The following is a 27735-nucleotide window of genomic DNA, read 5'->3' as shown; positions in this document are numbered from 1 at the left end:
AGAGGTTATTGGTTCTCACTATTCTACTTGGATATTTTGTCTGTATCTGTTCAAAGTATCTTGCTTATCCTTGAGTATCATAAACAGGTCACATGAAAGCAGCATGTTTGAGATGCTGAGGAGGAAGGTCTCTATGCTGCCATTTCAAGGACAGTTTTAGTACCCGCTGAGCAGAGCTGGGCAGGATCAGGGCCATTCCCAGCAGCTTCCATGTATCCATAGCCCTGCAATGCCACCTTCAGGCTGGCAGCAGCCCTGCTCCTTTCACACATCCTAGAAACCAACCTAAGCCCCAAAAACACACAGCAAAATCAATGCTGGCTGCCCTGGATAACATGCACGAGGCTTTTAAGACAGTAAATGGACACGATGGTTTGATGGGTGCTTTTAGCTCTGCGCCGTCCAAAAAACCCTTTTTATTTCAGACAGTGAGAAAAGCTCATGTTTCTTCCTGAAATTTGTGCGTAAAAAGGTTTCTGCTGAACAATTTAGAAGTATTTGGTAATGGTGGGTTTGGAAGAGACGTTTCCAGGCTTCCAGGATCTACGGTGGAAAATATCCCATGGCTTGGAGAATAGGGAGCTGCAAACACAGAACAGCACAGGTAACACATCCTAACATCAATCAGAACACCACAGTGTAATGCAGGTCTCCTGGTTCAGTGAGGCCAGCTCAATGAGGCTGCTCAGGCTTTGGCTCATCACCTCACTGAAGTCTCCCTTTAATCTCACTGCCTCAGGCCCTGAAATCCCACTGAACCCCCAGCACAGTGTCTTTCAGCACAGACACAGGTAATGCTGCCACTTACCATGCAGCATCACTCACTGGGCTGTGTCTGGTGCAGCCTCACTCTGGGAGGACTCCCCTTGGGGCTTCAAGGCAGAGCCAAGCTCTGCAGTGTAGCCTTTAGATGCTCGATTCAGCTTCTGTAGCTGAACGCTGTAGTTGTCCTTGTATTCAGACACCCAGCGGTTCCTATGGGGAACACGGAGAAGGTATTGAGGAGTGGGTACAGTCACTGGGACCAGTCACCCACCAAGACTTGAGTGTAAATCTGGAATATATATGTGCTATGGGGAGGTGGGGGGATGAGGCAGCAGGGAGGAATTACCTTTCTGGTGAGAAATGAGAGCTCAGGAGCAGTTTATGCCTGTTTGTTCATAGTGTGCAGATGAGTCACCTCACAAACAGCTCCTGCCCTGTCTGATCCAAGAGCTCCCTTCCCCAGGGGAAGCCCAGGCTTTGAGATGTGGAGCTGTGCCCTCCTGTGCCCATCCAACAGGACCCTCAGTTCCTGATTCCTGGGTGGAACTGTCAATGTTTGCCCCAGGAAAAGCTTCATACCAACCCCCACTATAAAACTTCCCAAGTAAAGGCTGAGCCTTGTGGAAGGCTGTGGCCCCGAGGGAATTCATTTGGGCACTTTGCATAATGTGAACATGGAGAAATACATTTGAGAAACACCTTCAAACCCCAACCAGCTCCAAAACCTCCTTCTTCTTCTCTTACCCTGTCCCCACTCCCAATCCACTCCCCCAGCCCAGCTTTCCCTTACTTGCGGAGGAGTACATCTTCAGTGAAAACGTGAGATTGATTCTTATTTGCTACACAGCTTCCTTTGTCAGCTACAGGCTGGCCCTGGAAGTCGATGCTGTAGGTAGTTCTCTGGTCATGGCCAGAGCCCTCTAGTGAAGGAGAGAACAAATAATGAAGAGGTCACAGTGGATCAGGCTCTGAGCACCTGATCTGGCTGTAAATGTCCCTGTTCATTGCAGGGGAGTTGGACTCGATGGCCCTTCACTTCCAACTTAAATGTTGGTGCTCTCACTGGAGCTACCATGACCATGAAGGAGGGTTAACCAAGGGAAAATGCAAGAAGTGCATAAGAAGGCCCATATGGAAATGGGGATGGAAAAGATGTTATTTACGATGCTCCAACCCTTTCTGGATGAAATCTATTTTTCCTGCCCTACTTCTTCCCACCAACAGGTGGATGGCTGTGGGGATCCTGCAGGCATTTCCCACTGTAATTACTTCACCTTCCTGCAGTAAACTCAAGTCCAAAGCCAGGCTGAAGGCCACAGGTAACCTGCCACAGCCTCCACCCACTGACCTTTCTTCAAAACCGATGAGCCTATGCCCATATTCTTGTTCTGCTGAGCCTCGTGTTGCAGGGCCTGGCCTGCCTCCAGCATGAAGTGCTGGTAGGTACCCCAGGTCGGATCCAGCTTCTGCCTATACAGCATCGACCCTGAGAAATGAGGGAAGACATCAGTGCATTAGATGGGAAAATCTATCAATTACCCAAATCCTGCCCTCGGGTGGGAGCAAGCAAATAACAACGGCAACTTGGAGTCTCAGCTGGTATAAATCAAGGGAAGACTCGTTCCCTTCAGCAAAGCTTTGCTGAGTTGCATCAATTTGGAATTGATTTGGTTCACAAAGCCAGTGGAGGAAAGATTTATGGTGATGTGAAGTGAGTGGAAGGAGCCTTGCTGTCTCCATGGTGCTCCCAGTGCTGAAAGGAGCTGAGACCCTTTGCAGGTCATTGTATGAAAGAAATACAGCACTGCTGGGCTACAGACAGGCAGAGCAAGAAGGAAAGAGCCCACAGCAGTTGTGTCACTAGCACAGTACATCATAAGATGGGCTCAGCAAGGAGATGTTTGAAGCCTTCAGGTCTTCACAGGCATCTTTAAATGGTTATCTGTCCAAATGGAGACGTGTCCATCTAAGCTACTTATCCCAGCTCTCCTTCTAGTGCATGGAGAGAGAAAAGTGCTGCCAGGGTTCATTCTATTTCATGCTCTGTCCTTGGAGATATTCAAGGTCAGGCTGGATGGGGCTCTGAGCACCTGATGGAGCTGTAAGTGACCCTGTTCTTTGCAGGGGAGTTGGATCAGATGACCTTTAAGAGTCCCTCTCAACTTGATTCTATGATTCTAGGATCTTCAAGGCATCATTTAGGCTACAAGAAATATCTGTGGCTTTTCTCCCTATTGACCATGTGGGAGAGATGAGAGCTCCAGACAGATAGACAGACATTCTATGGTGAAAGATGGGAATTCAGAGAGGACATCAGAGGACATCCCTGCCCTTATCCCCCTGCTTGATGCTGGAGAATGGCCGAGTAGTGCTGCCCTCCTCCCATCCACCTTGGAATCCATCTTGAATCTCAGATGCTGGATCTGGCCGGTGCCAGCTGAGTGGGATTACCTGCTGCTCCTAGGCCACCACCAGCAGCCTGAAGGTTCTGGGAAGAAGACAGTTCATTTTTCAGCCCACTGAGAGCCTGTGGCCTCTCTGGTCCTGCCAGTTCAGTGGTGAGGTACTGCTTTGGTGCATGGCTTTCTGCGATGGGGAAGTCAGAACTGAAGGGCTTCCTCTGCTCTTCATGAGCCTGCTGCAGCATTCTGGGACTGATGGCAGTGCCTTCTTGCTTCTCACTTGGTGCGACTTCTCTCCCTTCCCTGACAGCTTTGTCATAGTATGGTATCACCTGCGGCTCCTTGGGCACAGCAAACTCCTTGGCTCTGAGCTTCTGCAGAAAGAAGCAGACGTGGTGAGGAGGACAATTACTAAAGCATCATTAAACAGTGCTACCTGCCCACAGGGACACCGCAGCCACAAACAAAACACACAACTATTGTTAAATAATGCACAGAACATTAAGGCTGTCTCTTTCTTAGAACTATACAATGGCGTAGGTTGGAAGGGACCTTAAAGATCATCTGCTTCCAACCCCTCTGCTGGTTACCACCCCCCAGATCAGGCTGCCCAGGGCTGCATCCAACCTGGCACTGAATGCCTCCAAAGACAACAACCCTGGGCAGCCTGTGTCAGGGCCTCACCACCCTCTAAGTAAAGAATTCCTTCCTAACATCTACCCTAAATTTCCCCTCTCTTGGTTTGAAGCCATTCCCCCTTGTCCTGTCACTATTAGATCATATAAGTAGCCGCTCCCCTCCTACTTATAAACTCCCTGCAAGAACAGGGAGGTCTCTCTGGAGCCTTCTCCAGGCTGAACAAGCCCAACTCTCTCAATCTTTCTTCATAGGAGAGGATCTCCAGCCCTTAATTTGTCTTCACATCCTTCCTATTTCTGTCTTTTTATGGCTTGCTGGGCACTGAGACCACCTGCAGCAGGACAGCAGCAAGCCCAGATCTCTCTGGTTGTAGCCTCAATTCACAACTGGTTCCACATTGGGATTTTCTGTCTGGTTGCTGTTTCCCACTCTCTTTCTATCTTCCTATGTCTTTCCAACTTTTCATGTCTTCCCACTGTGGATGAGCACATGCCAAGGCAACAAGCAGAGCAGGTGGATGGAAGAGGCAATGACCTGACAGGGTGAGAGGAGGCTGCAGGGCTATGGAGACCACCTGTATTTGGGAGTTTCTTCCCACAGGGTTGTGAAGAGCTCCTCATGAGACATCTCTGGAGGGACAAGAGCCTCTGGAAACCCCTGATGGGGATGACAGAGCAGATAGTGCCTTGTGTCTTAACCCAAGGGTATCTTAAGCTTCCAGCATGACATCACCCCAGATTTCACACAGAAAATCTCCAAAGTGGTTTTATCCACTTAATGAAAGCAGATGAGAAGGTCCAAGAGCAAAACTTAGGTTTCTCAAGGACCTCATTGGCGCTTGACCCAGTGAAACAGCTTTCCTTGCAATTTAATAGAGGGTCAGTGAAGAGTCAATGGGAGATGCAACCCAATGAAAGCAGTCACATCTCAGTTGTTTCCTCCCTTCGACTCCATGAGGACCTCCACAAAACGCATACAGCCTTACGAAGCTGTTGAGAAAAATAGTAATAATAAATAATAGAGAAAAGAAGTTGAGGTGCATGGATTGGGCACCACAACCACTTCTCCCTGTGCCGCAGCAGGCAAGGGTTAACCCTGCCCTCCTGGAGGCCACCTGAGGCTCCGGCTTTCCGGGAAGCACTTGTCAGCCCAGCAGAGCCCCACTAATGAAGGCTGCTGGCAGCGGGAGTGCTCCCAAGAACAGGAGGAGGGGAGCTGGCAGCAGGGAAGAGGGGAGGAGAGGAGAGGGCTGAGGACAGCAGTGCAGCCAGGGCCTGATGAGAGCCACCACCACCCTACTGAACAGACAGCCCCAGCGGGCACCTTCACACAATGATTCCTCTGTTGTTGCCCACTCTCCCTCCCAAGCCTGAATGCTTTTTTCCCCCTCCTTCTCTTGTGAGCGAATGAGCCCAAAGTGCTTTAGGAAGCGAACATGCCCCCTACCACTTCTCGGCAGTGGCTCTGTGCAAACCACAGCTGTCCCCACTGTGCTGCCACAAGCAATTAGGGCAGGGCAGGCGGAGCGCAGCAAATCAGATTAAATAGCTCAGGGGGTCACTCGCACCGCCAGGGGATTAGAAAGAAAACAACGTAAGCTTCCCCTCAGAAACCTTCTCAGGCCCGTGTCAGGGCATGGAGACATCTCCACCCCAAATGCAATCCCCCTCCTAAAGGTGGCACTGGGATGGATCTGATCCTGATCACTCCATTGGCCTCACGAGGAGCAATAGGAGTCTAAGGCTTAGGTGCGGTTCAGCATGCAGCCATTAATGCCCCAGCTTAATGAGTGTAATTAGCACAGCCTGTCCAAATGTGTTCACTGGAGGGCACAAGGGGGATTTCCAGCTGAAGGTTTGGGGACAGAGATGGACCCTGCTGGTGGGTCATGGCAGTAGGGACCAAAGTGGACCAAAAGGATTCACACCTCTGCACCCACCGAATCCCAGTCCCACCCAGTCCCAGGCAGTCCCATAGCTGAGTGCAAGGAGCCGACACCAAAAGACATGGAGCAAAGCAAGGAAATGCCCACAGTTACCTGCACATCCTCCTCAGTGGGTGGTTTGATTCCCTCTTTCCATGTGTATTCCTTCTTGTACATGCTCTTGTACATACCCAGTGACACAGGTGGCTGGAAGGAGAGGAAGCAAACACAAGGAGCTTGGTCACCTTCTGTCACCTTCTAAAGGTGGTGACAGAAACACAGAATCATAGAATCATTAAGGTTGGAAAAGACCTCCAAGATCATCTAGCCCAACTACCAGCCCACACCCACCATGCCCACTGACCATGTCCCTCAGTGCCACATCTCTGCGGTTCCTGAACACCTCCAGGGATGGTGATTCACAGTGTAAACTTCAGGAGATGTGCAGAGGATTTTAGGGAAGAAATCACTATGTGCTCATCCTGTTTCCCGTGCTCCCCCCTTGGCATCCACCACAGCCCACTGCTGGAGACAGGAAAGTGGGTGAGATGAACCTTCAGGCTCATTTTGGTGCTTTGGACAAAGTTGAAATACTTAAAGCACCTACTGAGATAAAAGGAACCAATAACTGTGCCAGCACACAGCATCTTACAGAAGGTTCCTTGTGCCTTGCCAGCAGTGTCGTTCATTACGTGCAAGAATATATTCTATATCCTCATTACTCTATTCCAGCATTTCACTCATTTCTCCCTCTGGGCTTCCCAGATGAGTGGCTGCCTTTGGCCAGGACCCAGAAACCTGTTGTCACCAGCTCCTCTTATCTACCTAACCTGGCAGACTGCAAATCCATTACTCAAAACCCAGAGAGGGAGGGAACCCCTTTTGTATTTCACCTTCGAATGCACTGGTTTCCTCATTGCATCCTCTGTGGTGAACCTGGAACCTGGACCAGAAGAAGTCATTCCTTCAACAGCCGGCATACCGGATCTTCTGCTCCCCACTGCCCCAAGGGGCAAGGGATCTAGAGGCTTGGTGTGGGTCCTGGAAGGAGGAAGGGGATTCAGATGAGGCTGTAGCATCCATGCATACCCCAAACTGGTGTTTGGAGTATGGCTGACATCATCCAGTCTCAGCAGTGAGAAGTGTACACATCCAGCAATGAGCACCTATGGAGCCACCTATGGAGCTCAGGAGATGCAGCTTGGCAGGACCTGGCAGAGATGAGATGACAGCACTTCACCACCAGCAAGCAGAGAGATGAACCTCTGTGTTCCTTCTCAGGGCAGGAGAGGTGCCTTGCTATGTGCACGATGGGATATGTTTGGTGGCAACAGGGTTTCCATGGAGAAGGGAAACCTCCCACCCTTTGTGAGACACCTGCAATCTAGAACCCTGGAGACCTTGGTGGGAGGGGACCTCACCCCATGATGTGTGGGATGAGGGCTTCTTGGGGAAAAGCCACCCCAAGGCAAACACAGGGAGCTGCTACCTGCTCCTTCAGCTAAAGCTGGGTACACAAGAGAGGGGAGAAATCCCTCTGTGAGCCCTTGAGGGGTTGCAGTCTTCTGTCCCATACCCATAAAGCAGTAATTCAAAAGCATCAAGCATTAACAACCTTTGGATCCATCTCATCCAAGACTAATTTCAACTAATTGTAGATGTCTACAAAGAGGATGTCTCCCTCTGAGCTGAGCCTTCCTGGCCTCCTGGCTCATTCAGCCTGATTCATGTGACCAGTGGAGACACGTATTTTGGGAAGAAATGAACTGCTTTCTCGGAAAGCATAGGTTTGATCAGCTGAATCTCATCCAAGAGTCCAATTTCTTTAGCCACATAGAAGCCTGGATATCAGATCAGAAAGGAGATTCTCGTGCACTACAGTTAATGCAGATAGTGGTTAATGCCAGTGATGATGCATGAGTCAGAAATACGACATCTCGGCTCCAGGATCCTGGTCTGACTTTACTGAAAAGCAATGAGAGTAAAACTCCCAGGCTGACAATATCTTTGGAAGGATGTGGAGAGGGCCCTGGTCTATGGGAACTGGTTTCTGAAGGGTTTCTGATTCCTCACACTGGGCCAGAAAATTCCTTCTTGTTCTGTGCTCGTAGCAGTCACAGAGCTGGGTTCACAAACACCATTGGAATGAGCTGAATTCCAGAGCTGTTTCTCTTTTCATCCCGTTATGCATCGGTGCATAACCAGAGCCCAAGGATGCCAGTGCCAGAGCCACGTGCTGCTGGCACCTCAGCACTGGAGCCAGTTAGAAGGAGAAGCCCTTCATCCCTGCTATATTTTATGCAAATGAATATCAGGATAAACAAGATAAACAAGGAAAGAATTTATTTCCAGAAATGTGAAACTCTCGTGTTCTCCTATGCTTATATTAAAGGGATTACACTCCATTTCCTTCTTAATACAGCTAATGCTCTATGGGAAGCCCTCAGGCCAGGGATTAAAGCACTTATTCAATTAATTAGGAACAAACTTCTGCCTTAAAGTCAAACACAAAAAATATCAGTAAGCTCTCAAGGGTGTCTTCCTTCTAGAGAAGGGAGAAAGAATACTTTTCCTGTTGTAAATGAAACCAAATCTGCACTCTAAAATAATCAAGACTCACATACATTGAGAAAACTCACTCTTAATATCTCAGCATCATCTCAAGAGATATGGTTTAGGGGTTTTCTGTAGGTATGGTAAAGGGAGGATGGTTGGACTAGATGATCTTATAAGTCCTTTCCAACGTTGTGATTCTGTGATTCTATGAGCATCCTACACAGCACCACAGCACAGGAGGTGCCCAGTCACTTTTAACTCAGCAGATAAACTCCCATACAGGGGGAACAGAATCAGATCCTATGAGACTATTATAAATGAGACACAATTTTAGGATGTAACACTGGTAAAGAGCTCCCAGCTGCAGGCACACCAGTGCTTGGCTACATTTGCTGTCATTAGTGAAATCCTGGCCCTGCTAAACTTAAAACCAAAATGCTTATTCAGTAGGATCCGAATTTTACCTAAGGTGTCTGATTCATTGCTGAGATAGGAAACAACTTCCAAAACCTGGCTCCAAATCCTAATCTTCCTTGATGATGGCTGGATCCTTCCGTCTTCTCGCAGGCACAGTTCACATGAAATTAAAAGGCACATTGCCAGAATAGGTCATGCAGGAGCAGCCCGCTATTGCCTCCCATTTCTTCTTCCCTGGTACCAAATGGTGGAGTTGATAATTACCAACGGGATCCCAATTAGAAGTGGGTAGGAACCTACCACCCAGCTCTCATCTTCCGCTGCCTCTGAGTGAGCGTATCTGCCTCTTCATTGCTAATTCAGATATGAAGGAAAAGTAAACCAACCACATACTGTTTTGTTTTAGTGTTTTTATGCACTTAAAGACTCCTTTCATAACTTCTTCACAGGTGCCTATGAGCTCTAATGCCATTTCCTCTCCCATGATACCAACTCCCTGTGCTCAGAAGTAGCTACTCTGCTTTACTCTGCAAAGTCTGTCTCATAGCCTCAGTAAGACCATGGTAGCATAAAGAGAGATTTCACTTTACTTTGGCCCTATCTTCCTCTAACTGCTGTCTTTTTCCACTCCTGAGGTGGCAACATTGCTATCTGAGCTTGCATGGCTCTTGTGCAAGTTGCTGGCAAGGTTTGGGTCAACCATCTCAGTTATTATGAATTAAGTGCAAGAAAACACGGCCAAGGAGGACATACTTCCTGTCAGTCCAGCTCTTGACAGGTGCTCTTTGGCTGGGAATAAGATGCATTGCCCCTGTAAGGTTGTTGAAAGAGGGAAGTGCTCGGTAAGCAGGACCCCCATCGTGTGAAAGAGGCAGGGTGTAATCTGCGCATCTCCCTTCCCGTTATCACCACCAGGAGATAAAGTGCAAAGGGGAGACTCTTCTTCAAGGAACGAGTGCTGACAGCCTATTCTGTCAGCACGAGGTCAGTCATCCATTTGGTCTAAAAACATGAACTCTTGCCACAGAGCAGCATGTCCAGCACGAGAGGGTTTCCCATAGTTTATTTCATGCTTTTCTCCAATTTTATGGGTATGCTGGTGAAGGCATTTATGGCACCAAGTGTAGCAACCAGCGCCCATCCACCTGCAGCAATGCTCAGGCACCTGCAGCTCTATTCCAGCCACATAAATCACACACAGGATGACCCCTGGAAGTCAAACTCTTTGCAGCTGGTGAACCCAATGGTCGTGTCCCAGGTCTTCAGGCACTTCTGCTTATAGCCTCCCAAAAACAATCCACTGTTTGCTCACAGTCTTCCCCCCAACAAGCATCCATCAGCAGAGGACTGCTAAAATCTCATCACTGCCTATGTGTGAGCATTCTGTGTGCCATGATATAAATCAATGCATATTTATGCACCTGTGTGAGGTAAATACATACACGTATTGTTGGAGAACCTAACTCTGCTCACTAATGCTGTTGTTTAAATAGCCCTTTAACCACATCACTTTTCTCCTCGTTAGGTTTAAGTCACTGGGGGTGAAAAAGCCCTTCCAGAATGGTTTTCACTCACTCACTCAGTCCAAAGTAAACATGCCTCTGGGACCATTATGTGTATCAGATATCCAAGGCTTTGTTAAGAGCTTGCCTGTTAGGTAAATTCTGCTACTCTTTCTCCTTGGAAGGAGAAGGTTAAATTTGGAATTAGGCTAAAAGACTGTGGCAGAACAGCCTGGTGTGTTACAGAATAGGCCAAATCAGAGCAGAGCTTTGCAAATAAGCCGAGTCTCAGGGAGGCTCCTGATTTAACTCAACAATATTACAATGGCTCGACTTGTGCCTACCATCTGCAATCACATGTGCCACAGAACTTCTGCTAGTCCAGAGTTTCCACCAGCAATCAGTAGAGCTACCACAGAGAGCAGAGAGCCCAGAAGAGCAAGCATGAGCCCTCGGTAGCAGTCAGTACAAGGGGGCTGTGCATTTATGGCGTGTCATGGAAAATCTGCAGCCCATATACCCCCATGTCAAGGAGCTTCATAGACTCATAGAATCACTGGGACTGGAAAAGTCCTTTAAGATCATTTAGTCCAACTGTCCACCTACCACCAATACTGCCTGCTAAACCATGTCCTTAAGTACTATATCTCCATATTTCTTGAACACCTACAGGGATGGTGACTCCACCACCTCCATGGACAGTCTGTTCCAATGCATTACCACTCTTTGGAGAAGAAGGTTTTCCGAATATCCAACCTCAGCCCCCCTTGGTGCAACTTGATGATATGCCTTCTCTTTCTATTGCCAGCTTGTAGCTGGCTGGACTCATCCTGAGTCCCATGCTGATATGCAATCACATCTTAACTGTTTGGCAGGATCACAACCACTTAAACTCAGAGCTCATCCAAAAGCAAGCACAGTGAAGAGGAGCCTCTCCACTGACTGAACCAAGGTTTGGACTGGGTCTACATCCAGGTCTCTTTCCCACTGCATCCATTAGCTGACCCAAACTTGTCGGGGAGAATAAAGCAACCACCTGCTTCCACTGACAGAAGAAGTGAAATGAGATCAAACGTTAGCAGAGGGAGAGAATTTAAGCAATGTGAGAGGTGGTTGCATGTCATTTCAGAAGTCACCTTTTGTCTTTGATCTGTGCTTGGGAAGTGGGCACCTCCTGGATCAGATGGTCATTAGAAAAGCGTGCCACCAAACTCACCTCACCTTGAAGTCTCAAGTGTTTGCTTTCCCTGGGGATCCCTCTCCTACTTCCGCCCCTGTGTAATCTGCCAAGAGATTTCCTTTTAGAGGAGCCAATTAATACATATGGGGAGCAGGAGCTGTGGCTTGTGTCCTGCTATAATTCCAAGCCTGTTCACAGCCATGAAACACTTCTACAAGTGCACTGTGCATGTACAGGTAGGTCCTCCAGAGATCAGACAGAGTTATTATAGAAGCTGTTAGGCAAACAGAAAACCCTGAAGTGCTTACACTCCAAACACACCAGACAGATAAAGGGCTTTGTCTTGAAGGTTTTGAAAGACAAAGCACTCAGAGACAAAGCAAATCTGTGGATAAATCCCACTTTGCTGAATGCTCCCTCCTGCTTTTAGCATCTCTTTGGAGCACTGCCTGCTTATTGCTAACAAAGCATTTGTTTCAGCAGCACATGCTGGGAAAAGAAAACATAATGCAGTTTTAATGCAGCAAGCACATGCAGCTACCGTCTAAAGGCAGAGATTTATAGCAGGTGTGCATTCAAACAGTTGCACACTCTGGGCATTCAATAGCCACACTACTGCAGCGAGCTCAGTTTGTTGATACCTTCAGTGTATTTAACAAGAGCAAAATCATGAGGAAGTGAGAGCCTGCTCTCAGGTTTGCTCTCAGGTTACCCATAAATTGGTTAAGGCTGCAGAGAGGATTATGAGCCCAGAGCCATCCTAAGTACCAAGATGTCATTACGGCGAAATCAAAGGTAACCATGGGGCTTGGCAGGTAACTGTCAACAGTGACGGGAAAGAGCCGGCCCGGGAAGGAGCTCCACATCAGGATGAAATCCAGCCACCTCTATTTTCATTTCAGGTGAGGGGTCAAGCAGAAAAGCTATCCCCAGCGGCCTTTATTTACAGTTTTCAGGGGAGCGGCTGATGAAGCGTTTAGAGGAAGAAGGATGAAGCCGCTCTTCCCTCGCTCCCAGGGACCAGTGCGATGACAGACAGAGGATGCTGTAATGGCATGAGAGCTGGGAAGGTGCCTCCTGGGAATGAAATGAAGGCAGCAGCCCTACTGAGTGATTAACAAAATTCCCAACCACTTGAACAGGGCCAAAAGGTTTTCCCATCAGGACATTTTCGTTCTGCAGCACAGGAACGTGCTCCCAGGAGTGACAACACCAACACCCTGTAAGCAGATTTCAAGGCATTTCTTCAGTCTGAGTTTCCTTTTATATTTTTTCTCTCCATCTTCTCTAGGCAAACAACATGAATTTCTAGAAACCTGTGACAAGCTCATGTGTTTCCTCCTAGAGAAACAGCCAATTTGCCATCAACCCCTCTGAGTTTCTTTTGCATTTCTCTGGATCTCCCATTGATGGGTATAAAAGCAATAAATGTTGTGTTGTCAAAACACAGTCATAGAATCATAGAATTGGAAGAGACCTTTAAAGGTCATCTGGTCCAACTCCCCTGCAATGAACAGGGACATCATAACTCCATCAGGTACTCAGAGCCCGATCCAGCCTGACCTTGAGTGTCTCCAGGGATGGGGAACCCACCACCTCTCTGGGCAACTTGTGCCAGTGCTTCACTACCCTTATCATTAAAAGAACCTTTTTCCTCACATCCAGTCTAAATCTCCTCTCACAGATACATCTATGGTAGAAAAACCATCAGAGAGCTGTTCTTCATCATTGAGCTTACGTCCCAGAAAACTGGTCCCATGGAAACTGCCCACTGCAAAGGTTGTAGCCTGTGTGCTGTGCCAGGGAATGGGAGAGCGCTGCTGACCCCAGAATAAGGGTGAAGGCACTGAACATTTGTCTTTTTGCAAGGCACAGCCCCAGCCCCTCTGTGTACCATGGGCTGAAGCAACACCAGAGCTGAGTGTCTGCTGCCATGCACAGGAACATCCATACAAGACAAAAGTAAAAAAAGAAAAAAAAAGGGAAAAAAAAAAAAAAAAAAGGAGAATGAAAGGGAAAAAAAATCTCCTTTTTCTCTGCTCATACATGAGAAACCCTCCTTTGCCTCCCCCCTCTTCTTTAAAGACCTAAAACCCTACCGGCAGCCAGTTTTGCAAGGGTTAACCAGCATGAAATGAATGTGGAGAGACAGTCCGGGACCATAATCACTTATTATTTTCAGGTAATATGCTTTATCTCTGCCTAATCTCCTCATCTGGAGAAACACTCACTGCAGACAAGAGTCACTGAGGTTATCTCTGATGATGGGGCTCTACGGACTGCTGGCTGCGAGGGACCGAGGAGAGGCCAAGGAGAGGACTTCAATTATGGCCTGAACTCTGCTCTGGTAGCTGAAAGGCCATTGTTTAATCTACTAGAAATCATCTATTTTAGCAGATAAAGGGATTACTCGGGTTTTCTTTTCCCCAAGAACATTGTGTTATTCCAACTACCAACGGAACATTCGGTATTTAATTAAAGAGAAAGCACAGGGAGAAGCAGCACAGGCGTCAACATCACTTCTAGGGAAATTCAAATTGATTGTCACCCTTTGATGCTGCTCAATCACCTCTATCATGTTCACTCTTCCTACAGCCCAGATTAAATCATCTGGTTCTCTCTATCCTGCACATTTTATTATGTTTTTAGGTTTCCCATCCAAAACTTTGGGACTATGCAACATGAATTTTCTGTTCAGCAGAGACCTGCAAAAAGACTGACTAACCCAGATTCATCAGGAGGAGAATGTGGAAATGTGGTTTTGTTTCTTCTTTGCTTGGTGTTCATTGCTGTCTGGCAGAGCTCTGGTCCATCAGAGTGACCTGGTGTCAAAGAAAAAGATAGGTCCGGTGTTTGGAAACTCCAGGTGGCTTTATTGCTCAAGGATGAACCTGAAACTGCTGCATGCAAAAGACTTGTATTTCTCTCTCAGTTACACTGTCTGTGTCACCTACATTTTCAGAGAGATTTCCTCTTTCTTTTTTGGTCTCATTGACAAGTGGCCACCTGGGGGTGTTCAAGGAATGACTGGATATTGTGTTGAGAGACATGGTTTAGTGGGAGCTATTGGTAATGGGTGAATGGTTGGACTGGATGATCTTTTAGGTCTTTTCCAACCTTGGTGATTCTATGATTCTATGATTAAGGACAGTTGCAAGTTACTCTGAAGTGCAACGCTGTGTTCAGCAAATGCAGACTCATTTCCTTATGTCATCTATTCTCCTTCAAGTCCACATACTGCAGACCCAAAGTGTCTATGAAATATGGTTAAGAAGCAGCATCTTACAAAGGTAGGTATCAGTTCAGTATCCAAAGGTCTGTCCTTCCAAAAAACAAAACAAAACAAAACAAAACAAAAAGTGCTACTTGTGTTTCTCTTACCATCACCATCTTATTTCTCTTCCCTTTACCATAGCAGGGTACCTCAAAAGTGATTACCCAGCCATCCAGCAGCCAGATCACAAGAATTTGCTCACATCGTTGACTCAGTTCTGTAAGTTCTATCGCATGCTGTCTTATTTCTGACAGTCTGTAATAGCATGCTGTAAATACTGACTTTTCTTTTTGTGATTTGACTTCCTGAGAGTCCATTTCTCTTGACACAGAGTAAGAACAGGGTCTACTGATTAGCTTGATTTTTGTATCTGTGACTTTTCTTTGTCTCTTTGTGACTGTTTCAGGTGATGTGCATCCACAGGCATCAGCTACATCCACCTTCAGATCACCATAGAGATATTTGTTGCTGTCCTGCACGCTGAAGTTTCTTAGATAAATAGGGTTGTACATCTTGTCCGCCCTGCTGCTACCCGCTCGTGTAGTTCTCATCCTTTCTGCCTTTCCTCCTGGTCTCTGTCTGGCCCACATCAGTTTTTGATCTGCATCACTTACCGTGGGACACAGCAACCTGACTTGGCACATCTGATGAACTGGCACCACCAAAAGACGTGATTATCCTGAGGCTCTCAATCTCCTTGTCTGGCTTTGCCCCAGATATTTGGTGACTATAACTCCATCCTTCACTTTCTGTAGGCAGCTCCAGAAGTTGCTGTGAACTATCAGGTCACCCTGTCTGCTACCAGTCATTGTGATGAACCAGTTGTTCAGCTTGCTCTTGACCAGGACTGCTGACCTCACCTCTTCATAATGTTTTTCAGCAGCTCCTTACACATATCATATAGCCCTAGGGCACTCCGCATAGCTATTGCAACACATTGAGTCAAATGACTTTTTGAAATTGTGCAACTGAAGTTCTTCTTCTTGGTGTCTCTGAACTTGTCGGTGATCAGCCTCTCACAGTGCTTTTGCTCTACTGTCCCTCTTGCTTTGTGGAAACTGAATCTACCTTCTGAATCCTTCTGCAAGGAACACACTGAGGAATTTGCTCAGAATGCTCAAATGCACAGAATTTGGGAGGTCACCATGATGGCTTTTGTTTACTAGGATCCACTTTTCCCTGTTTGTGAGATCTTTTCTTTATTGATAACATACAACTGCTTCACTGGGTCAATGATTCGTGCTACAGCTCCACTGATCTACTCTCAGCCCCTCAGATTTCTTCAGCTTCCTGACCCCTCTTTGCAGCTTCTGCCAGCAAGGTTCTTTTTGTCATCCAGCTCCTGAAGCGTTATAATCTCCCAAACACTGCAAATCTCTTCATCTCTTGATCAGTCATCTGTATAGAGTCTGGTGATATTTCACCCACCTCCTCAGCCCGGCCTTCTATGAAAGAAGAGGGGTTGGATTTAATGCTCTGGAGTTCTTCTTCCTTAGCATTTGCTTTAAAAGGACACCTTCACTTGGACTTTCACAAGAATATTCCAGTGCTGTTTCCTTTTTAAAACTAATTCTCCTTGACTGCCCTTACTTTTCAACCTTGGCTCAGCTCTGGGAATGCTTGCTGAGGATATGCCTTTTCACCTATCCCCTGTGCTTATCAATGGCCACATGGAGATTGTCCTCCTACACACAAGCCCAGTGGCTGCCTACCATCTGGATGTTAAGGTGATCACCATCAAGGCTTGATGAGTCTTGTGTAGGTGGTTCTCAGTGGCAATTTCTGAGTTGAGTTCTAGGCTGAATTAATCTCCCTTACGTTTTTGTACGTTTGGTCTTTCTGTCTCATCCATGTTATAGCTGATTTCACCAGCCATGAGCTGATCAGACTTCTGAGTTCACATTTCTAACCAAGCCATGTTAGAGATATTGCTAAGACAGAGGATGAGGTTATGACTGCAGAAGACCGGTGCTCCAGGAGATATACAGTACTTCCTTTACTTGCCAGCTTTGGCCTCCTAAATTCCAGTCAAAACTTTCCAGTTCTGCTTCCTGTTTAGTTTGCACTGACTCCCATCTTCGTGGATGTAGAGTCTGTAGAGCCTCATGAATGCCTGCAGGCTTTGTCTTACTTGCTCCTGGTTAGTACTTACATTGCCAATCTTTGGCATGTGCCAATCAGTCACGTACCACAGTCACTGTGTACATGTTTAGGTACATACACTGTGTATGGTTTAGGCATGCTTCAACTGCTGGAAAATTACCTCAAATTATTTGAAGAAATCAAGGAAGTTCTTCCTTGGTATCTGTTAAAGAAGCCCATATGTCTACGTGTACTACTGCACCTGTTTCATAGTGCTATATCCTGATGAAACCAAGGGGCTGGTTTCTGAAAGGTAACAAACCTTAAACTAACTGGGATTGTTTGATTTTGACTGATGTGATGCCTGCTGATGCCTGTCTTGTGTTTTACATCATTGCCTTAAGCCAAAGTTTTCCTATATGGAATGGCTGCCTTGAGTCTCCACCTACCAAAACTGCCTGCCTGGATGGGCACTAAAACCTGGACTGAAATTTTATTGCTAAACTTCTCTGCACTGAGCAGAAATAAGCACAGCACAAAGAGAGCAATCAACTGAGGAAAGTTCTGAGTCTGGGGCTGGTAACAGCAAAGTGACTGTGTATAGTGCAGTGCTTAAGATACAACTGACAGTGTGAAAACAGGAAGCTGGGAGATCACTGTGTAGAGCTACATGCATGAAGGAAAACTCGGGCTCAGGTTTCTCTTAGAATCAGTCTTCTTTCAAGTATTTGCTAGAAAAAAATGTCCCACCTTGATTTTAAGCAGCGGAGAATCCACAATAACTCCTAGCAACTTCTTTGAACAATAACAAACTGCAGTAAAAATTGATACCTTCGGCTTAAATTAATCATACACAAAAGTATTTAGAGCTGTCTGAGGTTTCCTGGAGTATCTGAGATATCTGCAGTGTCTCATAGGTTTGAAACAATACCAGTATGAGATCAGTGGAAGTTTGGTGGCCCTGCCATGCAGGGGGGTTGGAACTTCATGGTCCTTGAGGTCCCTTCCAACCCAGCTCATTCTGTGATTCTGTGATCAGGAGGCTACACTGAAAAATCATGTTTGGAGCTGAGAATTTGCTCAATCAAATAGTGTTATTATGCTTTTTGTATCTGCTGTAGTTTCCATGGAAATAAATAGGAGCATTACTTTTGGAGGAGCCTACGGATCGACAGCAACCACGTCAGCCATAATCATTCCTTCCCATGTGTAATTAAAATGAGTTTCAAGGCTTAACTGCATGCTGTGAGCAGTGGCAACTTCTCAGGAACACGGTTCCTACAGTCTGTGTTTGATGATCCCCAGCTCCTGTCTTTGAATAAACTGTAAAGAACCTCATTGTCTTCATTCATGATGTTATAGGCACTATAATTTAATGCAGAACCAATATGAAATTGTAAAATTAATGAAAAATAATGAATTTCCAGGATGGTCTCCATTACCTCATCAGATTTTGTTCCTAGCTCTACTCTTTGCCCTTCCACATTGAATTCTGTTCTGCCCATTTGCTCCATGCAGAGGCCAGGGCACATCTGTGTCCATGGACTGTCCATTGTTTATATATGTCTACATAGCCTCAGTCATCTAAGACTGTGCAAGGATCCAACCTTCCACATTAAGTCGTCAGTGGTTCTTTGTTTCACCCCTCATCAATGGCAATTCTTAGTACAAATCAATATTTAACCTGTTCCAACAGGATTTTCCTGCAGTGAGACTCAAGGATTTGTTCATCACAGTGACATTCTGAGACCTCCCTTTAACCAACGAGAACCACTCAATTTGCACCATATTGATTTTATACCTTTTTTTTTTTTGTTTGTTTGTTTGTTTTAATTTAAATGTACCTCTGAGGAATCAAACACTTCCAGAAGTCAGTAACATTGAGAGCTGCTTATTTATTCTTACTGGAGAGCAAGAGCACATTGATTTGACAAGGCTTGTTTGCTATAAAAGCATCTGTTTCATGTCTGTTTAAATCATGAATCAAGTGATGTGTCCACTACTTCTTTCTTCTGACATTGACAAGGTAACAGCCTTGGTATTCCCCACATCATTTGATCAGTCCTATTAAATAAAAAGCATATATCAGTTTTCTTAGTCCTCTTGTCTCATTCCAAGAGTTCTAAAACTCTTGGCTATAAATTACCTTGCCTGCCTAATTATAAAATATTTAACCTAATACTTAGCTATTAATGGAGGACTAAATGCTCTTCCACCAGCACCTGATACTAATCTTCCCCAAACAAACATGGAAAAGAAATATTAATTTAATACTCTCCACTTCCTTGCGGTGGGGATGGAGGTGGCTACTGCCTGTATCTACCAATTGTTTTGATTATTTTTACCTTACCTGACCAGAAATTTGCCTTTACATACTTCCATTACTCATTCCGGGGCAGAGTAGACATGTTTAGATAAATTGAGACCAGAAGATGTTGACCTTCACCTTATTCTGCAGTAGTCATCAGTATAGGGCAATTAACCCAGAGCAGCAAGCTCCATTTAGAAACATAGAATTGCTTGGCTTGGAAGGGACCTAAAAGGTCAACCAAATATCCCATTATGCAACAAGAAAAAGAAAATAGAAAATACAAATAAATTGCTTAATTTCAGCCCAGGTCAGCTGCCAGCTCTTCATGGGAAGTGCTTCTGCAAATGCATTCCTGGACACCTGGAGAGTATCCAGGACACCAGATCCTGTTGCAAACAGCTGCTGCCTTCCTTCTGTCTCTTCCTTCTCCCAAAATTCAGGTTTCACTCCTAGTATGGTGAAATCACTTGTGACACACATAATTCCTGCAGCCTGACCCCATCCCCTCATCCCCCAAGCCCCGTGATTCCCACTTGCAACAGCCTTGCTCCCAAGTTATCTATTTAATCCCACTTATATTATGAGCACAGCTACCAATACCTTTTAGAGCTTACAGACAGAGGTGGACACAGCAGAACTGCTGCTTTCAGTGACAGGGTTCACCCACAACCGCCTTGAGTAAGTATGGCTAAAGTATGACTTACTCCTTGTTTTGTGGCAGCCTCTGGGCTCCATCACACTCAGCACCACCAAAACACAATGGGAAAATATCTGTCATTCCAAAATGCTGACTATCTATCTCAGCAGTTCTCAGTCTGCAGCTTGCGCTACTTTCACAAATGTGAACAACAACCAGAAACAAAACCCAACTGAGCCTGTTGTCAGTAGCCTAAAAATCATGGGATGAGGACACCTCCCCAGGAAATGTTGTAGGGTCTGAAAAACCAAGAAATTTTTAAAGCCTCTGATCTTATCATTAGGTGAGTTGGCAAAGTTTGATCACCAGAACTTCAGTCCAATGGGATGACCTGAGACAGGGAGGGAGGAATATGCATAATTCTCCTTAGGTAAGAGATAAAAACTATTATAACCTGTATACACATACACAACACCCTTCCCAAAATCAGGGCAGTGAAACACCTGTTGTCCACCATCAGATATACTCTCTCTCATCCATTTAGGGAACAAAGCAGATGGTAAGTGAGAAAAGATTTTCATAGAGCAGATTAATGAACACAGAGTTAAAAGCCTGGGAAGGGAAAGGCTTTGCTGTAAATAAGGGAGTGGTACAATGCATGGCCTTTAAATTTAATTTGATTGGTTCTCATTCCGCTCCTTTCTGATATCACTGAAGAAACAGAATGGAACCACAGCCCTGGACCGCTGTAAGAGAAAGGATCATTTCCCTGTGTTGTCCTGTAGGATGAGGAACTCATTCCCAATTTGGTGTCTGACTCTGGAGAAGATACAATCTGCACATGGGAATGATTTTACACGTGGGCTACAGAGCTCCTGCCTCACCTCTTGCCAGCCTTAGGGAGAAACTGAGATGTATATTGCAAATGCAGCCAAACCAAACCAAATCAAACCTGTGGTGCCTGCTTCACTGCAGCAGTTTGGAGCCATTGAAGAGATTTTGGGCTCTCACCCACTAGAAAAGCCAACAGCATCGATACAGGTTGTTAGGTCCTGATCCTCCACCATGATACCCATGGCTGGAGCTCAGCATCCTTGGGAAGCAGAGAGAGACCCAGGTGGGTGCAGGGAACCGCTTGACCTGCAAAGCTGGGTGCTCAGGTCTGAAATGTTTTCTCATTTCCGTGTTCAGCTGCACAGACCTGAGATTTACAACACAGTAGCTAAGCCTGTGCCTACATGTTCAGAGGAGCAGGGCCTTAGAGGCAAAGGCAATGCCTTCCCATCAGGGAGAAAAGCACTTCCCACATGAATGACAAGGAACAGCAGACAGGAATCAGAACACAACACCAGGTCAGGGACGACTTTGCTCTCCTGTAGCTCTTTTCTTTGGGAAGACCTGAACCACTTTCAAAGGCAGCTGGAGAGGAGAGCACATAATCACAGCTGGGGGGGATGAACCTCAGCCCCAGCTCCCACATGCCCTGGGCTCCTTGACCTGTCAGACCTCACTGCCCTGCTGGTAATGCTCACAAATGTCCCAGTGACTCAGGGATAAAAGAAACCCCACAGCATTGCTCAAGCCCCGTTCTGAATCTGCTTGCAGAGATGGACAGCAGCCCCCCACTCTTACCTGGAAAATGAGTTCAGTTTTCCATCTCGGCACCTCGCTGGCCGCTTCTCTGTGTGTTTCTACATGGAAGGCATTGCACAGACCTCTCTGTTTGGAGAGCATAGTGGCAGAGCTCTGGAGCTCATAACGTTGCTCTCCTTATGTCTTGGCAAAAGGGAGCGGTAACAGGTCTGTACTGAGAGCCAGCCATGCATTGAGGCAATGCTCCATGCTACTCGCGGGATGAAGGCATTAAGGAAATTAAACGTTTTAAAGCCATCACACCATCAAAGCTTTCTTCTCTCCCCTCGTTAAAGTTAAGTGTCGGTTTGCATATCCGTGCTGTGGAGGCTATGTAACCACCTCTCCAAAGCTATTTTTGTTCCACGTTCCCCAGTGTTTGGGAAAGCAAGCTGGAGTTTTCTGAGGACACGCGTTTTTATTAGAGCTAATTCAGCATTATTTTCTCACCCGTTTCCTTTGCTGGAAGGAAAGGAATCGACTCGAGACAGCTCGAAGGCAAAGCACGCACCTCAGAGGCGAATTGCCGGCCCAGCAATAGCCGGGCTGCTCCTCTAGAGGGCTCTGCCTCTGCCCAAATCCATCAAACCCCCGAAGCAAAAATAACCTAAATTTCAAGCGATACGGCAGCACCGCTCGGGCTTCTCCCAGAGCGATCCCAGAAGCGAACGGATAAACACCGATTTCTTTGTGATTTTAGGCAATAACAAGTTCAGCTTTTCACACTCAGAGGAAAGTTGAGAACTTCTCTTGTCCTTTAGCCGCCCTTTCGAGCCGAGAGTTGCCGATATGCTTCTTGTTTTGGATGCACGTTGTCCTGTCAGAATTCAAATCAGCATTTTTCCAGCTGCCGAGCTGTTAAAAATAACACAGGTTTATAGGGAAAGAAGGAAAGAAGGGAAAAGAAAAGAGAGAGAAAGGAAGAAAGGGAAAAAGAAAGAGAGAGAAAAGAGAAAGAAATAAAAGAGGGAGAGTAAAAAAGCAAGAAAGGAAAGAGGAGAGGAGAGGAGAGGAGAGGAGAGGAGAGGAGAGGAGAGGAGAGGAGAGGAGAGGAGAGGAGAGGAGAGGAGAGGAGAGGAGAGGAGAGGAGAGGAGAGGAGAGGAGAGGAGAGGAGAGGAGAGGAGAGGAGAGGAGAGGAGAGGAGAGGAGAGGAGAAAAGAAAAGAAAAGAAAAGAAAAGAAAAGAAAAGAAAAGAAAAGAAAAGAAAAGAAAAGAAAAGAAAAGAAAAGAAAAGAAAAGAAAAGAAAAGAAAAGAAAAGAGGAGAAAAACCCTTTACGATTAAAACAGGAAACCCAAAACCGTGTTTCTTTCTCACACTTTAAGTGCTTTTCCATCCCCCAAATTGTCCATTTGTTTTAAAACGAAATACAATGGTGAAAATGCTGGAGTTTTTACATCACACAAGGGATGGACCTCTGCGATTTGGGAAGCCCAGAACATCTGCCCTGCAACATCTCCACTGCTGTACATGTGCGATTTGAACCATTTTCTCCATTAAACCAATGGAAACTTCTCCCCCAAACTCCCGATGTGAGGTGGCAGCCCTGGGGATATCTCTTCTCATGTGTATGAACGCGGAAAGGGGATTTGTACGCATATTTATCGGCAGAAAACAGAACGGTATGACAATGGCATTTAACACCCGGCCATTTACATCTTCAAAGTGACGGACAAAGATTCCCTACATTCGTATTCTTCTGTTTTGTCCGCGTGGTCCGACGTTTGTTGCGGGCAGGAGGGATTTGCCGGAGCTGGCATTTCCCTATGGACGATGTCGGATCCTGTGGATCCCAGGAGCTTTCATCTCCCAAAGGACGCGTTTTTCCCCTCTCTTTCCCCTCAAACAAAAGGCAAAAGCCAACTTTTATTAGCAAATAGAGCCTTGTGACTGCCGGCCCTTTGGGAACGAACACGGCGGTGTTGTTTGTTTGTTTAATTTGGGCTAATTCCTCATCCAAAGCTCATTAAGCGCAAAGGCAAAATTACACCTGAATGAAGAGTTTAGGCGAATTTCACCCTTTGCTTTCCCGTCGGGGCACTCACAAGGTGCTCATCTGCTCTAAATATCCCGAAGTTCGGATCGGGGCTGATGGACAGCAGGGGCTCACGGCCACGGGGGGGGGGATGCTTCCCGGACCCCCTCGGCCATCAAGAAGGGATCCAACCCCCCCTCACCCCACACACCCACACCCCGACACACCTCAGGTCCCTCCCCTATGGCCGCTTTTGGGGCCCGGCCTTGCCCCCCTCCCCGCCTCCCTCCCCGCCCCACTGGCTGCTCCCCGCCCGGCCGGCCCCGCACGGCAGCGCCTATAAGTCCGCCGCGCCTCAGCCCCCCTGGGATTTTGGGGGGTCCGACGAAAGAGGAGGTTTAACAGCGAGGGTGGGGGGCGCCCGGGACGGGCGGGGGGGGGGGGTAAGGAGCCGCGAGCCGCCCTGCATGGCCGAGGGATTATGAGCGCCGGTGAGTTGCAGCAGGCTCAGCCCAGACCCTCGGCGCCGGCGGCCGCCCCCGTGCCCCCGCAGCCCCGCAGCGCCCAGGAGGCCCCCGAGATGGCGGTGTACTGCAGCGAGAACTTCAGCGTCTACCCCCAGCCCAGCCTCCATCCACCCGGCGCCGCCGCCGCCGCCGCTGCAGCCGCCGCAGCCGCCGCCGCCGCCGCCGCTTCGTCGGGGCAACGGGCGGGAGGGTACGCGCTGGGGGACTACGGGGCTCCTGCCAACGCCGGTTACCTGTGGGGCATGAACAGCCCCGCTGCTCCCTACCTGCAGGGTCCGCCCGGCTCCGGGGCCGCCGCATCGCCTTTCCTGCCGCCCGCCTCGTACGGCTGCTCGCGGGGCGGGCAGTTGGTGGGCTCGCCCTCGGGGCCCGGTTCGCCGTCGGCGGGCGGTGCTGAGCTGAGCTGGCTGAGCCTGGCGAGCCAGGAGGAGCTGCTGAAGCTGGTGCGGCCGCCCTACTCTTACTCGGCTCTCATCGCCATGGCCATCCAGAGTGCCCCCGAGAGGAAGCTCACCCTCAGCCACATCTACCAGTACGTGGCCGAGAACTTCCCCTTCTACAAGCGCAGCAAGGCGGGCTGGCAGAACAGCATCCGCCACAACCTCAGCCTCAACGACTGCTTCCGCAAGGTGCCCCGTGATGAGGACGACCCCGGTGAGGATGGGGGGTGGGCGGCAGCTCGGAACACCCGGGATGGGGATGTGGGAGTGTGGGCTCCTTACCGTGCGGTCCCTGGGCTCCCTTGTTCCCTTATATCCATCCCGGTGAAAGGACCAGTCTCCCTTGTCCCCTCATGGCCATCCCTATTGAGGGACAGCACTCTATTGTCCGCTCATGGCCATCCCTATGGAGGGACAGTGCTCCATTGTTTCCTCAAGGCCACCCCTATGGGGGGACAGCGCTCTATTGTCCGCTCATGGCCATCCCTATGAGAGGACTGGGCTCCTGTGTACCATTATAGCCATCCCTATGAGGAGATCATCTCCCTTATCCCATCATTGCCATCCCTGAGATAGAACCAGGCTCACCTGTTCCCTCATTCCCTCATCCTTGTGCAGGCACTAGGGTCCTTGTACCCCTCATGACCAACCCTCTGAGGAGCCCAGACTCTCTTGTCCCCTCATGGCCATCTGTGTGAGGAGACCATGCTCTCATCTCATGTTCCTTTGTGGCCATTTCTTTGACTGTAATGCATGAGCTCAGTGCTGAGGAGCCCAGGCTCTTTTGTTCACTCATGGCAATCCCCAGGCTATGAAGAGATCAGGTGCCCTCAGCTCCTCCAAGCTCGGGCTGTGAGTGTCTCCCTCTGAGGAGATCAAGCTCCTTTTGCTTTCCTTGGGTCTACCACTGCGTCCTGTAGGGGATGGCAGCTGGCCCCAGTCCTCAGTCCCCCTGTCTGGGCAGGCCAGGTGGGCTGAGGCCAGCAGTTCTGGTTGTGCAAGGCCTGGATCCTTTGGCCGTGATTCACGGTTCCCCTCCCTGACCAGCTCTTGCCGGCCTGTCCCCGGGGCACAGACAGTGCCCAGGAGTGGGTGTAGCGTAGGGGTGTGCTGGGACAGTGCTGGGTGGGATGGGAACATTCAGGGCTGGAGCCTCTGGGGGGACACGGCAAGGTCATGGCTCCCATCAGTTGTGTGGGGACAGCTAATGGCACCACAGCCCCCTGAAACAAAGCAGTGGGCATGGGACAGCTTGTCCCATCTTTCCTAGAATTATAGATTCAGTAAGGCTGGAAAAGACCGCTAAGATTAAGTACAGGTGTCAGCCCATCACCACCATGCCCACAAAGCTATGTCCCTCAGTGTCATATCTCGATGGATGGTGACTCCACCATCTCTTTGGGCATCCTTTTCCAATGCACTACCGGTCTTTCAGAGAAGACATTTTCCTAATATCCAACCTGAAGCTCTCCTGGTGCAACTTTAGGCCATTACCTCTTGGTCTGTCTTTCCACCAGTACTTCTGAGAAGCACCTTGGCAGGGTGTCCACCATGTTGGCCATGCTGCAGATGTGGGTATCCCTGTTTGCCATGTGGCAGCCAGAGCCAGGGAAGCCCCACTTCGTGTTCCCTTTAGACAGGTCTGAAGTAAAGGTTGAGGTTGTGGTGGGAGATCTCCTCTCTATGTGGCCTTAATGTTCACTTTGGCATTGCGTGGGAGGAGGTGATGATGTTTTAGGGCCAGGTTTTGGATTCTTGTACTGGACAACAGGTAGAGGAGGAGCAGGGGTGAGTGCTGCGTTGGCTGAGCAAAGCATGGATACCGCTTATCCCTCTGCAGTAGGGCTCTCTGTCGCAGAAGCTGACTTTCTCTCTTGCTTCTCCTGTTTTCCACCAGGAAAAGGAAACTATTGGACCTTGGATCCCAACTGTGAGAAGATGTTTGACAACGGGAACTTCCGACGCAAGCGCAAGCGACGCTCAGAGCCCAACACCCCCGCGACCACGGCTGCAGCCTCCTCACTTGGGGGCCTGAAGGCCGAAGAAGAGCGACCCATCCCAGCTGCAGGCAAACCCTGTGGAAACAGCCCACCCCCAGAGCTGGACCCATCGCCTTCTGCCAGGGACCATCCCAAAAGCTCCTCTCCCTCCGGTATCATTTCATCCACCCCGAGCTGCCTCAGCACCTTCTTCAGCGGCATGAGCTCGCTGAGCGGCGGGGGCAGCCGGCTGACGGGGGGGCTCAGCACTGACCTGCATCACAGGAACTTCTCTGCTGGACAGCTGAGCAGCGGCACTTTCACCCCTTCCAGCAGCTCATCACAGGAGGTGCCTTCACCAGAACAGCTGCAGCGGGTGGCGGGACCTTCCCCCGCCTACTACAGCTCCTTCCATCCCAGCAGTGGCAGCCAGGGCGCCCAGTACAACCACTACTACAACTTCACAGTCAACAGCCTCATCTACACCCGGGATGGAACAGAGGTGTAGGATAATGGGGCAGTGCTGCAAAAGGAATAGGAGGTGCAGGTGTGTGCATGGCAGCATGGAGGACCGTGTGCTTTTGCAAACAGCATTTCAATGTGGACACTTCCCAGGAGTTTGTCCAGGAAAACAGATCTTCTCACCTTTCCAAGCAAAAAACACCCCACAAACACCAGCAGAAGGCAGATGTAAAATCTTTTCCCCGTCCTGGAAAGTGTTAGGTGCTTTGGGTGGCTTTGCCATCTCCGTTCTGCAGATGAAAGTGAACTGAATTAAGATTTTCAGAGGTTTTTAATCTCGAATGTAGAATAAGAAGTTGTAAAAAACTATGCTCATAAAATGCCACGTCAGTGAGAACTGGTCGTAGATGTTCGGTGAGTCTTAGAAGAGAACAGGGAAAAAAAAATAATGAAGAGATTTCCTATGAAGTGCCTTGTACAATGTATTAAAAACTCTTCTGCCAGCGATTGCCTCTGTAAGCCCTTCCTGCCCTGGTCCTGCAATATGCGATGCACGGGGAGGGGTCAGGTTGGGAAATTAGATGCCCAAAAGCTCCTCAAGCTCCCCATGAGGTTTGTTCTGTCACCCCGTGCATGGCACCATGTGCAGATAGGGCCATGTTTTGTACAGCCATCTTTTCCCCCGAGCTTAGTACCAAAGATAAGTCTAGCCTTGCAGCTTTAGCACGAGAATAAACACTGGGGTATTTTTATACATATTTGTACGTAATGTAACTCTCCTGTACATATGTTTCTATGTGGTTTTATATTTGTAAATTATGCTCTGGAGCTGTACTTATTTATAACGTTTTCAACTTGGTTAAAGTTTATTTTACTCCGTTTCCCCCTTCTTTTTTTTTTTTTTTTTTTTTTGTTGTTGTTGTTGTTGTTTCGTTGGTTTTGATCATTTTTGTTGGGTTTGTTTTTGTTTGTTAGAGCATTAATAAAACTTTCAGGCTGAACAGCTGTTGGGAATAAAATGTTCACATAAA

The 27735-nt window shown here is 47.9% G+C and overlaps 2 protein-coding genes across 8 annotated transcripts; one reads left to right on the top strand and one right to left on the bottom strand.

Annotated features, from left to right (window-relative positions):
* Positions 1-373: 373 nt before the first annotated feature.
* Positions 374-24687, bottom strand: LOC107313853 (uncharacterized). 7 transcript variants are annotated; one of them, XM_085545859.1, is made up of 9 exons: positions 24546-24687; positions 21322-22176; positions 6624-6771; positions 5845-5937; positions 3217-3541; positions 2114-2251; positions 1556-1685; positions 809-975; positions 374-582 (listed from the first exon to the last, which is right to left on the bottom strand). In XM_085545859.1, exons 3-8 carry the CDS (start codon positions 6708-6710, stop codon positions 822-824), a joined length of 927 nt encoding a protein of 308 aa, XP_085401985.1. In that variant the 5' UTR covers positions 6711-6771; positions 21322-22176; positions 24546-24687; the 3' UTR covers positions 374-582; positions 809-821. The 7 variants fall into 7 exon arrangements, with proteins under 7 accessions (XP_085401985.1, XP_085401984.1, XP_085401986.1 ...); XM_085545858.1 differs by lacking the exon at positions 24546-24687 and adding an exon at positions 24090-24217; XM_085545860.1 differs by lacking the exon at positions 24546-24687 and adding an exon at positions 23009-23407.
* Positions 23653-27735, top strand: FOXI3 (forkhead box I3). Its single transcript, XM_015862529.3, has 2 exons — positions 23653-24477; positions 26161-27735. The coding sequence occupies exons 1-2, from the start codon at positions 23778-23780 to the stop codon at positions 26748-26750; spliced, it is 1290 nt and encodes a 429-aa protein (XP_015718015.2). The 5' UTR covers positions 23653-23777; the 3' UTR covers positions 26751-27735.

This window comes from Coturnix japonica, chromosome 4 (genome assembly GCF_054131305.1).
Source record: "Coturnix japonica strain WE chromosome 4, WE-NBRP24, whole genome shotgun sequence".
Classification (NCBI taxonomy): domain Eukaryota; kingdom Metazoa; phylum Chordata; class Aves; order Galliformes; family Phasianidae; genus Coturnix; species Coturnix japonica.
The sequence above is the reverse complement of the archived record's forward strand: the minus strand, read 5'-3'. Positions and strand labels throughout refer to the sequence as shown.